Source organism: Pinus tabuliformis, chromosome 1_1, assembly GCF_031772625.1.
Source record: "Pinus tabuliformis cultivar Carrire ecotype Pingquan chromosome 1_1, CPIR1, whole genome shotgun sequence".
In the NCBI taxonomy this organism is placed as follows: domain Eukaryota; kingdom Viridiplantae; phylum Streptophyta; class Pinopsida; order Pinales; family Pinaceae; genus Pinus; species Pinus tabuliformis.
Window position 1 is genome coordinate 726933922 of NC_142297.1, and position 17069 is coordinate 726950990.

A 17069-nucleotide genomic window follows, 5' to 3' on the forward strand; every position below is an offset into this window, starting at 1 on the left:
TAAACCTTTGCCTAACAATATTGCATGCCGACAAAAGTAAACCGACAGGAGAATATACAAGAATATATGATGTCATACCGCGTACGATTTACTTCTCTCTCTTTTGTTTTTTAATTTTTTTAGAATTCAGTTTTAATTTTTACCATGCTTTGAGTTTTTTTCATATATTTTTGTGTGGTCGAAACTACAACTATTTATCACTGTAATCATTCACGGTTCAGCGTATGCACTTGTCATGTTGTTTGGGGATACTCTAGTAATCTAACATTCACCCTTCAAACTTTCAAACATGGATGGACTCCACTCCCTAACGGAACATGGAGGACAGCAAGGCCTCATTACATACATCCCCGTACAACTTGCACAACCTGTGTTGGCGCTTCTCATTTATTTATACTAAGCGACACATAAGCGTCCCTTTAATCGTTGTATCCTTCAACATATAGGCGAGTCTTTCGTTGGCGCAGCTGCTCGAGTACTCCCCTACCCCACCGGACTCCCGGACAACTGCGAACTACAAGCCGTTCCAACGACATCGCATATTCCACACCTGGCAGATCCTGTATCTTAGGACATCCCCAAACCTGTAGGTCTTTGAGGTTTGAGAGGAACCTCAAAGGTGTTATGCTCTCCAGCTCCTCGCAGTCCCTGACATCCAAAGTCTCTAAAGAAATCAAATGTTCCACACCTGGCAGATCCTGTATCTTAGGGCATCTCCGAACATGTAGCCTTTTGAGCTTTAGGAGTAACCTCAACGGTGGTATGCTCTCCAGCGCCTTGCAACCCACGACATCCAATCTCTCTAAAGAAATCAAATGTTCCACACCTGGCAGATCCTGTATCTTAGGGCATTCCTGAACACTTAGGCTTTTGAGCTTTTGGAGGAACCTCAACGGTGGTATGCTCTCCAGCCCCTTGCAACCCCGGACCTCCAAACTCTCTAAAGAAATCAAATGTTCCACACCTGGCAGATCCTGTATCTTAGGGCATCCCAAAACATGTAGGCTTTTGAGGTTTAAGAGGAACCTCAATGGTGTTATGCTCCCCAGCTCCTCGCAATACCAGACATTCAATTCCTCTAAAGAAATCAAATGTTCCACACCTGGCAGATCCTGTATCTTAGGGCATTCCTGAACACTTAGGCTTTTGAGCTTTTGGAGGAACCTCAACGGTGGTATGCTCTCCAGCCCCTTGCAACCCCGGACCTCCAAACTCTCTAAAGAAATCAAATGTTCCACACCTGGCAGATCCTGTATCTTAGGGCATCCCAAAACATGTATCTTAGGGCATCCCAAAACATGTAGGCTTTTGAGGTTTAAGTGGAACCTCAATGGTGTTATGCTCCCCAGCTCCTCGCAATACCAGACATTCAATTTCTCTAAAGAAATCAAATGTTCCACACCTGGCAGATCCTGTATCTTAGGGCATCCCTCAACATGTAGGGTTTTGAGCTTTTGGAGGAACCTCAACGGTGTTATGCTCTCCAGCTCCTTGCAATACCAGACATTCAATTTCTCTAAAGAAATCAAATGTTCCACACCTGGCAGATCCTGTATCTTAGGGCATCCCCGAACATGTAGCCTTTTGAGCTTTAGGAGTAACCTCAACGGTGGTATGCTCTCCAGCGCCTTGCAACCCACGACATCCAATCTCTCTAAAGAAATCAAATGTTCCACACCTGGCAGATCCTGTATCTTAGGGCATCTCTCAACATGTAGGCTTTTGAGCTTTAGGAGTAACCTCAACAGTGGTATGCTCTCCAGCTCCTCGCAGTCCCTGACATCCAAAGTCTCTAAAGAAATCAAATGTTCCACACCTGGCAGATCCTGTATCTTAGGGCATCTCTCAACATGTAGGCTTTTGAGCTTTAGGAGTAACCTCAACAGTGGTATGCTCTCCAGCTCCTCGCAGTCCCTGACATCCAAAGTCTCTAAAGAAATCAAATGTTCCACACCTGGCAGATCCTGTATCTTAGGGCATCTCTCAACATGTAGGTTTTTGAGCTTTAGGAGTAACCTCAACAGTGGTATGCTCTCCAGCTCCTCGCAGTCCCTGACATCCAAAGTCTCTAAAGAAATCAAATGTTCCACACCTGGCAGATCCTGTATCTTAGGGCATCCCTCAACATGTAGGGTTTTGAGCTTTTGGAGGAACCTCAACGGTGGTATGCTCCTCAAGTCCTCGCAATCCGTGACATTCAAACTCTCTAAAGAAATCAAATGTTCCAAACCTTCGAGTGTTTGTAACCCATACTTTCCTGCGAGATCTATATTACTAACATTCAACTCCTTCAAAGAAACCAAATGTTTCAAACCTGGGAGCGTTTGTATCCGCGGGCATCTAGTGACATCTAGTGTCTCGAGCTTTGTGAGGTGCCCCAATCCTGGCATGCTCTCGAGCTTCATGCATAGACCAACCGACAACTTCTTCAAAGAAGTCAAATGTTCTAAACTTGGCAGCGTTTCCATATCCATTCCACTGATATCTAGTGTTTGGAGCTTTTTGAGCTGCCCCAACCCTGGTATACTCTCGATCCGCGTCAAGTCACAAAGAGTCAACGTCTCCAAAGACGTCAAATGTTCCAGATTTGGTAGCTTTTGTAGGCTAACCAAAAAAGAAAGATCTAGATTTCGGAGCTGTGTGAGCGACCCCAACGTTGGTATGCTCTTCAATCCCCGGCCCTCCAACCAGCAACTTCTAATTTTCAACGTCTGCAAAGAAGTCAAATGTTCCAAACCTGGTATCCCCTGGGGCTTTTTGCAACGAACATCAAGTATCTGGAGGCTTTTTAGCTGGGCCAGCCCTGGTATGCTGTCCAGCTCATGGCTCCCAATCTTCAACGTCTTCAAAGAAGTCAAATTATCCAAACCCAAGACCGATTGTATGTCGCAACAACCACTAGCATCTAGTGTTTGGAGCTTTGTGAGCTGCCCCAACTCTGGTATGCTCTCAAGGTTCTGGCACTCACTAACATTCAACGTCTTCAAAGACGTGAGACGTCCCACGCCTGGCAGCTCTCGTATCTCATAGCATCCACTAACATTTAATATCTGGAGCTTTGTGAGCTTCCCCAACTCTGGTATGTTCTGAAGCTTCTTGCACTCACTAACATTCAACGTCTCCAAAGACGTGAGACGTTCCACGCCTGGCAGCTCTCGTATCTCATTGCACTCACTAACATTCAACTTCTTCAAAGAAGTCAAATATTTCAAACCTAAGAGCCGTTGTATCTGGCACCCACCAACATCTAGTGTTTGGAGCTTTCTGAGCTGCTCCAACCAGCTTGTGCTCTGAAGATTCTCGCACCCACTAATATTCAACGTCTCCAAAGACGTTAGAAGTTTCACACCTGGCAGCTCTCGTATCTCATAGCATCTACTCAAATTTAATATTTGAAGCTTTCTGAGCTGCCCCAACCCTCTTATGCTTTGCAGTTTCTCGCATCCACTAACATTCAACGTCTTCAAAGAGGTCAAATATTTCAAACCTAAGAGCCGTTGTATCTGGCACCCACCAACATCTAGTGTTTGGAGCTTTCTGAGCTGCCCCAACCATCCTATGTTCTGAAGATTCTCGCATCCACTAACATTCAACGTCTTCAAAGAGGTCAAATGTTCCAAACCTAAGAGCGATTGTATCTCGCAGCACCCACTAACATCTATTGTTTTGAGCTTTGTGAGTGACCCCAAACTTGGTAATCTCTGCAGCTTCTTGCATCCACTAACATTCAACTTCTTCAAAGAAGTCAAATGTTCCAAACCTGAGAGCGTATGTATCTCTCTGCTTCCACTAACATCTATGCTCTGGAGCTTCTCGCATCCCCTAACATTAAAAGTCTCCAACGAGGTCAAATGTTTCAAGCCTGGCAACTTCTTTATCTCACTGCAGCCACTGACATCTAGTGTTTGGAGCTTTGTGAGCTTCTCCAACCCTCCTATGCTCTGGAGTTTCTGGCACCCGCTAACATTAAAAGACTCTAAAGAAGTCAAATTTTCCAAACCTGGCAGCAATTTTATCTCACCGCATCCACTAACATTTAACTCTGGGAGTTTTGTGAGCTTCCCCAACCCTGGTATGCTTTGGAGCTTCTGGCATCCGCTAACAATAAACATCTCCAAAGAATTCAAATGTTCTAAACCTGATAGGCTTTCTATCTGGCTGCATCCACTAACATCTAGTATTTTGAGCTCTTTGAGCTGCCCCAACTCTGGTATGCTCTCGAGATTCTTGCATCCCCTAACATCTAACGTCTCCAAAGAAGTGAAATGTTCCAGACCAGGCAGCTTTCGTATCTCACTGCACCCTTCCAGAAATAGATACTTGAGTCGAGTTAAATTCCCAAATGATGGTGGAAGCTTCTTCAAGTGAGAAGCGCCTTTCAAATCGAGATATTGGAGGTTTGCTAGATCTCCGAAGGGATTGGGCAAATCTTCGAATGGGAGTGGTCCAGAATATTTCACTACAATCTTTTCAAGGCGCTTCAGTTGACATATGGACTGTGGAAACAGTGAAAGGGGGGCGTAGATAATTAGCTCCCGCAACTTGAGAGGAGCCTGCGATGTTTAGATATCAACTATCAGACGATTTTCATCTACGAAATGAAATGAAATGAAACGAAGGAATAACGAACACAAAAATTTACCAAACCTGAGATTCAGTTTTCCACAATTCTGTTAATTTGCTTCCGTCCACTTCTAAAACGCGTAATTTCTCCATGGAAATCCAGGGAGGAAGAGAAGAGTGGGTGCACTTATTCCACTTTAGCCATAAGAGATCCGGTGATCTCACCCTAGTCAATATCTTTTCTACATAACCACCTTGAGCTGCAAGAAATTTCAAATTCCCGGAACCACTAAACGTCTCACATGGCATTTCAGTTTCATCTCCGGGGTCTCCATTCATTGTAATTCCACGGAATTGGGCTAGTTCCTGTTCAATCATGATAACTATAAAATACAGAGATACATTTCTCTTAAGAATAAATGGAAATCCAAAAGTATTAAACCGATTACAAAGGTTTGAAGGATTGCAGAAGCACTTACAGATGACGATTTCTCAAGCAAATCATTGATCTGCTTGGTCTCCTCCTGATGCCAAAGCCGACGTGGCGTTAATCCGTTAGCCTTATTTCTTCCATAATTTCGCGGGATTTCATTCATTTCTATTTTACTGGTCACCTGCAATAGACATCTGTTCTCTAGCTTCTCAAGTCCTTCCATGCCGAATATCCTTGTTGCGCTATCACTGTCTTCACCTATGAAGAAGCAAGCAACATCTAAGAATATTTGTTGTTCCACTTCATTAAGTGAATCATAACAAATATTAAGTTTATGCTCTATCTCGATAGGTAGTATGCAGTTGTGTCGAAGTTGATTCAATTGCTCTTCCCAGCCAGATCTGTCTTTTCCACTCAGACGCTCCCCTAGTTCTTTCAACGGTAGTGGCAAACCATCACAGGCCATTACAAAATTTTCTACCAGAGATTCAAATACCGGATCAGAAGGGTGTCGTGGAAACGGGCGATTCAAGTCATAAGAGAGTAAAAGGTTCTGGAAATCTTGTATATTTAGTTCAAGTAGATGATGAATGGTCGGGAGTTCTAAATATGGGAGATCGAAGGCATAGGAGAGTAAAAGCTTTCGGGAGTCTTCTCTATTTAGTCCGGGCAGATGATAAATGGATGAATCTGAGATGTCTGACATATGAAGGACATCCTTGGCACTAGAGGTAACCAAAATCAAGCTTTCTGGGGGAAGGACATTCTTGATTGGCAGTAGCGCATCAAGTTGATCCACATGATCAACTTCATCTAATATTACGGCGAGAGCGTCACAAGACGGGAGTAGCGCATCAAGTTGATCCACATGATCAACTTCATCTAATATTACGGCGAGAGCGTCACAAGACGGGAGATGCTGTTTGACACTCTCGGCGAGAGCGTCCCAAGACGGGAGGTGCTGTTTGAAGTCCTCAATGACCTTACCTTCCAAATCTTTTAGAGCACGTTCTCTCAAATTAAACAAAACTGAGGATTCTTTGAATTTTGATATCTTACAAAATTCTTTCGCCAGCGTTGTTTTCCCAATTCCGGCAGCACCCAGAATTCCCACAACCTTAGCCTCCTCCACAGGCTGCTTCTCTTGCTGCGATCGAACCCATTTTTCAAAAGCTTTTAATTTTTCGGTCAGCCCAATGTAATACTCTTCCACGGACGTCCTCTGGTTGTCTTTGAATTGCTTTGAATCATCTTCATCGAGAATACTTTCCAGCGCTCTTTGCACTTCGGAGCTTTGCCTGAACACTTCTGATGGTTCTTGAATATATTTCAACACGCTTTTCACAATCTTATTCATGAGCGCCTCTATGTTCTCCTCTTTGTTCCTAAATATTCTGTTAAGTGTAAAATAAATTAATAAGCAGTGAGAAACAGACTCGAGTGACATGTAGCTATTATTCCAACAAATTGAAAACTAACACTTACAAGGATGGGAAAGTCTGAGCTATTTCTATTGCAGATTGGCTATCCAACAGGTATGAAGTATAGTAAACTATGCATCCAATTTGCAGAGCAAAATTAATGATTAGTTTTGCTCCATGCTTATTAGATACCTGGAATTTGCAATGAAACAGGATGCTCTGGGAAAAGATTATAAGAATTCTTACCCGGCCAGCGTCAAATCATCTGATTTTGGGACATTGGCAAGCGCGCCTCTCCATCTCTTAATAGTCTCTATGTTATGTCGCCGTTTCTTTAGGTGGGAGTGCAGGGTTTCATTGTAAAATCCATCAAGATCGGCAGGCTTCACTCCATAGAAAACTGGAAGAATCTTAGCCCCGCACGTTTGCATAAGTAAGAGTTCATCCAGACACCACGAAGATTCCGGAAATTTGGGAGAAAATATAACAATATTGACAGAGGCGAATTGAATAGCCGCCTCTATTTGCGGTTCCATCCGGTGTGCCGCCACCAATTCTCGCTCGTCCAGAAATACTCGTAACCCCTGAAGCCCTTTAAGGCGACCGTAAAGACGTTTGGCCAATACTTCCTTCGTATCAGGTCCACGATGACATATGAAAACATGGTAAAACCGGGCTTTCATCACGCTTTCCACGCTGTTCACGATTTTGCACAAGAGCTCCTCCTCCTCGCTCCTAAATATTCAAACAGAGTGTAAAATAAGCAGTGAGAAACGGTTTTATATATCTAAGTCACTAGGGTGAGAAACCCCTGTCAATCTACCAAATTGAAAACGATTAACGATTCGAATTGTGGGAGATGCTTACCCATTACGCTTCTTCAGCTCGAAACCCTTTCGTTTGGAAACCTTCTCCAGCGCGTTTCTCCAAGCCATAGTTCGCGAGTCGTATGGTCCTTCCTCATGGGCACGCAGCGATTGAGCGTATGGTCCCTTACCACCTTTGCCAGTGTACCTGAGATGAGAAGGTTCCACTTGGTAAAACAAAGGGAGAATGGGCGCCTCAGACTTTGTCATCTGGACGAGCGTATCCATGCACCGTTTACAAGTAGCATATTTTTCAGAAAATATGGCGATCTGGAGAGAGGCTAGTGAAATGGCAGCTTCCATGCCGGATGTAACCTCCTCTTCAGACCCGTCCAGAAAAGCATCCAATCCACGGCCATAAAGACGGAAGCAGAGTTTCCTGGCGAAGTCTCTGGTTTCCTTCTCATAATGGTGAATAAAAATTTCATAATGGACATCATGAATCGACGGAGAGAGAGGGGCAGTGGAGGAGGAAGCAATGTCATGGTGATGATGGGTAGGTGTTATTTCTGCCATAGAAATTGGAAAGAATAGACGTATAGAAGAAAATTTGAAATGATGATGCGCAGCGGTGTACTTAGATCGCTGGAGGAATGTGTTGTAGGCAACAGCAGATATCTCTGGCCAAAATGATTATGCGCAGGCGTGTAGTTAGATCGCTGAATGAATGTGTTGCAGGCCTGTAGAGATCTCTAGCGAAAATAAATGTGAAGGAATGTGTTACAGGCCTGTAGAGATCTCTGGCGAAAATAAATATGTTGCAGTAGTGTAAATAGATCGCTCGAAGTGTTCAAGGCGACTGCATTAATCTATTGCAAAGGCGTTAGAAGTATTGGGCTGCTGTCACATTTGTTCAAATGGGCGTCTTTATGGATTGGATGGGCAGCTGTCACATTTGTTGTAATGGGCGTCCTTTATGAATTGCATGTGTACCGTTGGATTTAAATGATACACATACCACGGCGCGTCTGTTTTATATGGCTATGAGCTTGGAGCTAAGCTGGCACTTAATGGCTCGTTAGGCCTTGCCCACATACCACTATACAGAACCATAAAGACTCCGTGTGTAGACGTTTTCCTAAGATGGTGACATGTTAGTGCTATTTTCACAATGGGAATACATAATTGGCGAACATAAAAAATAGAGGTAGAATTATTTACTCAGGCGCCCGCGGTTTAAGCTTCTGTGTCATTTATTCCTCTTTCAAATGTATTTGGCGTTGAATAAAAATAAATGCTGAGTAAATTTTACATGTAAATGCTTAAGTTAGTTATCATAAATTTTTAACTGGTTGAAATATACGTTTAATGCAGAGTAAGTCAATGAAACCTAAATATGTAAGTTATTTATCATAATTTATCTATTTATTAAAGTATATGTTTAATGTAGAGAAAGTCAAAGGTCATTATCCAAATTTAAAAATTTGCCATCTTTTTCCAGATTTTTGTTGAATAACTATATTTGTTTGTTATTTTTCCCGAAAGAAGTCATATAAAAGTAAGTTAATATTTATCCAGATTCCATTAATAAATTATTTTATTTGAAATTGATTTTTATTGTTTTTTTATTTTATATGAATATTTTGTAAGTTTGTCATTACTCACTAATGGATAGTTTTTTTTAGATTTTTTATTAATTTGTCTTTCACCAAGTATTTTTGTCACCTATTTATAGTTTAACATTAAGAATTCAATTTTGTTATTTATTATTACTATTTAAATTTATTTGTTTGTAAAATGATTAGTTGAGGTTTTTAGTAATTTTCATTTTTCTATTAGTTATCATTTTTTTTGTTTTTAGTTTTATTTCCTTTATATTCAATTTTTTTTACTCTTTTTTTTTCTACTATTTTCATGAATTATATTTTTTCCTCCACATTTTCAATTTAAGATGACAAATTTTAAAAAGGAAAAAAAAAAAAGTTAAAAAAATAAATTCTAATATATTTATTTTAATTTTTAATTTTATTACTTTTTAATTTGACTTATATTGTTTTGTTTTGTTTTGTTTTTTGTTTTTTTTTTTTAAATGATCTTTTTTCCTCAATTTTAAATTCCAATTTCATTAATTATAGTTTTTTTTTTAGTTAATTTATAATTTGACATTTTTTTTCGTAACTTTCTATAATTTTCTTTACGGGATGCAACAAGTATACAATAATATATAATTACTAATTTTTAGGATGAGTATTTATTTCCTAACTTTAGTTTTTATAATTCGTGTGTCCAAGTATATAAAAAATTCAAGAAATTGACCTTGTTACAAGAAATTGAATTCAAGAAATTTATCTTCTTGAATGATCCACACTTAAACACAAACCCAAAAAAATTACAGATATAACTTTAAATACACAAATGCAGCATAAATAACACTTCATTTCATTAATATCAAATACTGAAATATGCTTACAAACAAAATGGAAATAAGACTAGCTCGGGCGATGGTAGCTTATCTCTGAGAAGAGATGTGGCAGCTACATGCCTCTGAACTATGTTACAATGAGGCTCATAGGCCTATTTATTATTGAGAAAATATGAAAAACCTTTAACATCCAAAAAACTAATCGTAGGAGATGAAGCACCAAACTATGGACCCAGTTTGGGTAAATCGGTATATCAACTTTCCAGGGTCGTAACTTTGGTATACTTGGGTAAATCGGTACATCAACTTTCCAAGGTCGTAACCTCGTCAAAAATATCTATCCCAGGACTACAAATTTTTAGTGTCCAACAATGATCAAACCCCCATGTTGGCCCCCATGTTCCCAAAAAACGTCGTTTAGAGCCTCAAAACAACTTCAGAAGTTCAGGACTCAAAAAACTACCAAAAATAGTAAATTGTGCTACAATTAAGGAAACTAAAAAACTTAAAGAGACAGTGGTGGGGGTCCAAGTGGAATAAGCGGGTGGCCACCAACATCCACTTGGACCAGTTCTTTCCCTTAGGAAGTAATGGTCCCCATTGCGTTGAGTGCCTCCATGAAATGGGGAAACTTCTGTTGAACTTGGTCCGTGGTGAGCCACTTGCCTTGGTGTAGGAGTTCACCAACTTTGAGTGAGTTGTTTTGCAACATCTGATGTGTCCAGTAATGGTGGGAATTATGGTCAAAGGCGGTCCACATTGAACACTGGGTCCAGGCCATTGAAGGGGGAATGTTGAGCTCAAAAGCATTGTCTCCCACAACCATGGTAATAATGTAAGGACCATATTAGGGTGCTATGAGCTTCCGATGGGCTCTGGTAAGGCGTTCTTTCTACAAATAAAACCAAACTTTGTCGCCCATCTGAAACTTGTGTGGCACCCAATGTTGGTCATGTAGTCACTTGTACTTGGCATTTGACTTCTCCAAGACGTTGTGAACCTGATGGTGGATGTGTTGGATGCATTCAATAAATCTGGTCGTTTTATCAACCTCAGATAATACATGTGCGGATTCTGTCCATGCAGTTGCATGAGGCATGGAAACATCAATCAAACATAATGGTTGAAATCCTAGACCCACTTGAAAGGGACTGTGACCAGTAGAGCTATGGAGAGCTCTATTATAATTGTGTTGCACATAAGGAAGACTCTCATCCTAGGTTTGTGGATGCTTGGAGTTGTATGTGCGAAGTATGTGCACTATCATCCTATTGATGACTTTCGTCTGGACATCAGTCTGGGGATGGAAGGCAATCGACTTGGTCAGGTTGGTGTCCAATAGTTTCCAAAGGCTTGACCAGAATGTGTTAAGGAACCTGCTATGCCGATCTGATATAATGGTCTGCGGGATCCCAAAATATACCCATACTCATTCAAAGAAGAGTTTGGTAGTTTCCATTGCTCTGATACTCTTCTTGCAGACCACCAATATATCCATCTTAGAAAATCTATTCACGACCACAAATACACAGTCATTACCATGCTTGGTAGAAGGGAGGCCAAACATATAGTCCATGAAGATGGATTCCCATGATTGGCTGGGAGTAGGCAAAGGAGTGTACAAGCCTTGCTTCTTGAGGGTTGGCTTGGCGATGGCACAGGCACTGTAGAATCTGATATATTTCCCAACGTCTAGTTAGAGTTTGGGGCAATAAAATTACTTTTGTAGTATAGCCACAATTTTATCCACACCAAAGTGTCATGCGACCTGACTGTAGTGCACCTCCCAAATCATCTTGGCACACTCGCTTGAAGGAACATAAAGGTGGCCCAGGTAGCACAATAATGCGTCATGGAGGTGGAAATCAGGAGCTTGCTTTCAATCTACTAACATATGGTATGTGGAGGTGAACTCTGGATCATTTTTGTATAGTTGTGGCCATCCAAAGGTCTCGTGGCCACAAGAGTTGAGAACAATAGTCAGTGCTGCAACTGGGGGTCGACTGAGGCAGTCTGCAACATTATTGGTGTTGCCCTTTTTGTATTTAATGTTCTAGTGGAATTGTTGCAAATATGTATACCACTTCTAATGGTGATCATTTTGTAACTTCCCTTGTGTCCAAATAAAATAAAGTGGTCGGTGATTGGTGTGGATCACCGTCTCCTTCCCTAGAATGTAATGCTTCCATTGCCGACAAGCCTACATGATGGAATACATTTCTTTATCATAGGTGGGGTACTAACTAAATTTATCGAAAAGTTTCTCATTGTGATAGACCACTGGATGCCCATGCTGGGTGAGGACTACACCAATAACATAGTTTGAGGTGCTTATCTCGATTTCAAATGGTTGTTGCTGGTCTAGTAGTGTGAGTACCGGTGCAGAGTATAGTCGGTGCTTCAACTCAATGAACACCTTATGTTGGGACTCGGACTAGGAAAAATTTTCTTTGACCCCGCTCTTTGTAATCTGACTCAAAGGCCAAGAGATATGGGAGAATCCCAACACGGACCTCTGATAAAAAATTTCAAGACCCAAAAAGATGTAAAGCTCCGTTAGAGTTGTCATGACTGGGCAATCCCGAATGACTTGGATCTTAGTAGGATCCACATGCACACCACATTCATCTGTGATGTAACCCAAATATTGGTCCTGGCTCATGCCAAAGGTGCATTTCTCCAAGTTGGCACATAGTCTGTGTTGTTGAAGGGTTTGAAGGACCTGTTGAATGTGTTGCAAGTGTTCTTCCCAACTCTTATTGAAGATTAGGATGTCGTCCAGATAAGAAACCACGAATGAGTTGGTGAAGGGTCATAAGATGTCATCTATTAGCCTCATAAAAGTAGCAGGGCCATTTGTCAACCCGAATAGCATAACCAACCATTCAAAAAGGCCTTCCTTGGATTTGAAGGTGGTCTTCAATATATTTGTGGGCTCTATTGGAACTTGGTGATAGCAAGACTTCAGATCGATCTTGTTGAAATACTTATCCCCCTTGAGTTGGTCCAGAAGGTCATCAATCCGTGGGATTGGATACTTGTTCTTGACAGTGATTTTGTTTAGTGCCCGATAATCAATGTAGAGCCTCCAAGTCCCATCCTTATTCTGTGCAAATACAATTGGGCTCCCACAAGGCAAGGAACTTAGTCGGATGTGCCCTTTTTGCAGCAACTCTTGGATTTTCCACTTGATCTCTTCATTTTCCATAATGGAGCGGCGATATATCAGCCTATTGGATAGAGGTTCTCTGGGAGTCAAATCGATCGAATGCGTGACCTGACAGTGCAAGGGTACCCCTGTGGGTGAGGAGAAGATATCCTTGTATTCTTCCATGACTGTATCCACCCGCTTCTGCTACGTGGAGGAACCCTTCCCAGGGGCCATGGATGTGGCTATGACCTTCGCCTTACTTTGAGAGTGAATTAGAAAGAAAACAAATTTCCCAGTCTAGGAGATGATCTTACTGCATTGCTTAGTAGATATCAAAGAGATGGCAGTAGGTGGGGCTACCTCCGGTATCCTATATAACTTACTACGCAAATAAATAATAATAGAGCGGAGTCTAGAATCATATAGATCATGTCAGTTCCACAAGTATGGTTGTCCTAATAATACATCACAAACTTCAAGAGGAGCAACATCACACAATATCTCATCCATGAAGGGCTTGATGTTGTAGGGAAGGCATCACTGTTGGCTGACACAGAGATCTCGTCCTTGGTGAAGCTACATGATGGTGTGCGACTGCAGATGTGTTGTAGTCGGTAGGCCTAGCCACTTTATGACCTTTGCTGAAATAAGGTTCTTTTTTCTCCTGTTGTCGACAATGAACTACAACGAAGAACCCTTCACCCACACATGTGAGTGGAATATGCGTTCCTCCTCCTCTGGATCTTTAGGCTCAATATTTTGGATCTGGCCACAATGGCACTGGGCCTGCATCAATGATCTTCTTCCATTTATCATTCCCCTTGTTGGGTTCTAACTCAGAGTCGGAACATGCATCTGACTCGAAAGCCTTCATCTTGACCACCATTGAATGCTTGGATCGACACTCACTTGTGTTGTGAGTGGAGCTCTTATGGAACTCACACCACTTTCTTGTGTCCTTCTTTGTCTTCATGGTGTTGTTATTTGCTTACGGCTTCAATGGGTTATCCTGGGTCGCCCCGCTTTGGCTTTGCCTTTTCCTCTGCGGTTTAGGGGCACCTTTCCCTTGCTTCGGATTCGCAGATCCAAAGTCTCACTTTTTTTGTTTAAACTTATGCTCAATCTTGATAGCGTATCGGTACGCAATGCTGAGCGAGGAGATGTCTAAGAACTCCATCTCATCCTAGATGTACCTGTGTAGGCAACCACAATACTTGAGTACCAAATGTTTCTCAGAATCCTTGATACCCAACTTCATGTGAAGGATATGAAAAATATTGGTAAACTCTGACACGTCTTGGTCCCTTCCTTGCCACAACGTGGTCCACTTTATGTATTTATCCTCATAGCTCCCGACAAGATAATACTGCTCCTTAATGGCGTCTCAGAACAAATTCCAAGTGGGTGCGGCCGAAGATAGTGAGGGTTTACTTTCATCATTCTTCTCACAGTAGGTTTCCCACCAATCCTTAATGTGGGGGGCAACTTTGAGAAGTGCAAAAGTAATATTTTCTTGGCTGGAAAAATCATGAACAAAAAAATACCCTTCTAGTAGATTTAACCATTTATCTACGACGTCTGCACCTATCTGAACCTCAAATATGGGGATGTCAAAGTTAACTTGTACCGTAAAGGGCATGGCACTTTTAAGGTAGCCGTTGGAAGGAGAACCGTCGCCCTTAGGTAGCCACTGAAGGATCTAGGCAAAGTTTTCTATCATCGTGTTCCTCTATCGCTCGAGGGCTTCTTCGAGCAAGATTTTGAAAGGATCTCGTACCCCCTCGTCTTTCTTCTCTTTTGCCATGGGAGGCCGTCAGGATTTGTGAGGCTGGTCCTGCAAAGATTCGACCAGTTCGAGCCCTAACTCCTTATATCCCGACCTTGTTGGGGGCATGCAAATAAAAATAGAGAAAGAGCAGACCACTCTAATACCAATGACCCAAACTTAAACATGAATGCAACAAATTACAGATATAACCATAAATACAGAGATTCAAAAAAATAACACTTCATTTCATTAATATCAAATACTGAAATATGCTTACAAACAGAATGGAAATAAGACTAGCTCAGGCGATGGTAGCTTATCTTTGAGAAGAGATGTCGCAGCTACATGCCTCTGAACTGTGTTACAATGAGGCTCAGTGGCCTATTTATAATTAAGAAACATCGGAAAAAACTAAACATCCAAAAACCTAACCCTAGGGAGATGAAACACCAAAACTATGGGCCTCGTTTGTGTAAATTCGTACATCAACTTCCCGGGGTTGTAATCTTTCCATACGACTTTCGTTTGACGAGCACAATACCTTGCTAGAAATATCAATCCGAGGACTACATCTTCTGAGTAGCTAACAAGTGGCCATAGTCGATGTTGGCCCTAATTTTCCCAAAAAATGTTGTTTAGGGCCTCAAAACGGCTCCCAAAGTTCAAGACCCAAAAAACTACCAAAAATAGTAAATTGTGCTACAATTAAGGAAACTGAAAAAATGAAAGAGACAATGGCAGGGGTCCATGTGGAATATGCGGGTGGCCACCAGCATCCATCTAGATCCTTGAATTAAGAATTCAAGTTTTTTTTTGTGATTAATGTTTGGGTGTATCTATTTTTGTAGGTCAAAGGAGGATTTGAAACTCCAATGCAATGCATTGGAGCTCTTCATTTCATTTTAGGGGATTCAAATTCTACGATGCAGAGGTTCGGGTATGGGATCCAAACTAATTCTACAAATGTTGGATATTACTAGGATCCCGCTTTGAATTTCCATATTTTGCTTCAAGTCGCTGCAGAACAAGAGATTGCTCGACATTTATTGAGAGATTAGTCTTCAATTTCTCATATATTTAAATTGTTTTTTTTTTTTAAGTTGTTTTACCTTATTTCCTTGAACCAAACACAAAAGATTGGTCTCGGTTACCATTCAAAAATTTAATGTGTGAATTTCGTTAAAGTTGTTTAATTTACTACAACTTTATTCTTGGTTTTATTCAAAGTGAATGTGTCAAATTCAGCCAATTTAACACTAAATCACAAATCATAGACGCGTGTATAATATTTCGAAAATATTTGAAAATGGGTTTTATTTATTTTAATATTTAATTTATTTTTAATGAATTCTTTAGTTTTAACGATATGAAATATTTTAAGAACTAAGTATTTTGATTATAAACTAAGTGTTTTAATATCTATCTATAGTTACTAGTGATTTAATTTATATAAATGTGTTAGTTATAATCTATTTGTTAAATTAATAATAAAACAAGTGTTATTATGTATTATTCACAAATATTAATTAACTCGTCTTTACAATTTAATTTTAAAATTAATTTAATACTAAATCAAAAATTATAAATCATGCCAACTCCATTTTTCCCTGTAAAAGAAAGCAATCATGTTTAAAGAAGGAAGCCATTTGAGAGATACCAATAAAAGTTTTGTTCCATATTCCCCTACCTTGCTTGCCACAAACACAATTGCATTCAACTCTATATCAATCATGTACAATGCTCATGAACTTTGTAGGAGAAAAAATGTTGTGCAAATAAGTTTCTTGGAATTGACATTTGATTTACTTGAAACTAAGTTTCTCCATATCAATTTGAAAAAAACACTGCCAAAGAAATAAAGTTTCATTACCGCCAATGATGTAAAGTGCTCACCAAAAATCACCATTTTAGCACAACATTTTCACTTTCATTTCTATTTTTAGTGAAAGCTTTAATTGATCAGCTCACAACTTTTCAACAATTCATACTCTAATTAGCTATATTTAAACTAGCGGCAGGTACTAGATACTACGTAGCACTTGTTTATCTCAATTCCACTAATAAATTCATTTTTCTACCCTTCTTCTTCATTTTTCTTTTCATATGTATATATTATTAGAATTTTGAATGTGTTGTGCTTTGAAAGTTAAAATTAAGAAATATAATTAATATTTTTGGGATTTTGTTATCACATTTATTTAAGTTTGATTTTTTATAATACTGACAATTATAGTGTCAACGAAATATTTGTAATAAACAGGTTTAAAATGCTAACAACAGGAGTGTTAGCATTACTAAAGTTTTGAAATTGAAAACAATGCGCTGACAATGAGAGTGTTATCATGTGTTTGAAAAGAAAAAAAGGAAAATGCGTTGTCAATGGAAGAAGCAGTGCATTTCTATAAAAATGGTCAGTTAAAACTCTACTTTTTCCTGTACAACATGGTAATTTCAGGCACCCTTTCCAAATAAATGAGAATGTATTTTTCAAAACTGAAAGAGGTT

At 40.2% G+C, this 17069-nt stretch overlaps 2 protein-coding genes across 2 annotated transcripts; both read right to left on the reverse strand.

Annotated features, from left to right (window-relative positions):
* Positions 1-419: 419 nt before the first annotated feature.
* LOC149215978 (uncharacterized) lies at positions 420-6384 on the reverse strand. Its single transcript, XM_089389789.1, has 3 exons — positions 5043-6384; positions 4648-4929; positions 420-4553 (listed from the first exon to the last, which is right to left on the reverse strand). The coding sequence occupies exons 1-3, from the start codon at positions 6351-6353 to the stop codon at positions 420-422; spliced, it is 5727 nt and encodes a 1908-aa protein (XP_089245915.1). The 5' UTR covers positions 6354-6384.
* Positions 6385-6507: 123 nt separating this feature from the next.
* LOC149215979 (uncharacterized) lies at positions 6508-8087 on the reverse strand. The gene is made up of 2 exons (XM_089391124.1): positions 7285-8087; positions 6508-7152 (listed from the first exon to the last, which is right to left on the reverse strand). Exons 1-2 carry the CDS (start codon positions 7797-7799, stop codon positions 6660-6662), a joined length of 1008 nt encoding a protein of 335 aa, XP_089247250.1. The 5' UTR covers positions 7800-8087; the 3' UTR covers positions 6508-6659.
* Between the last annotated feature and the right edge of the window lie 8982 nt (positions 8088-17069).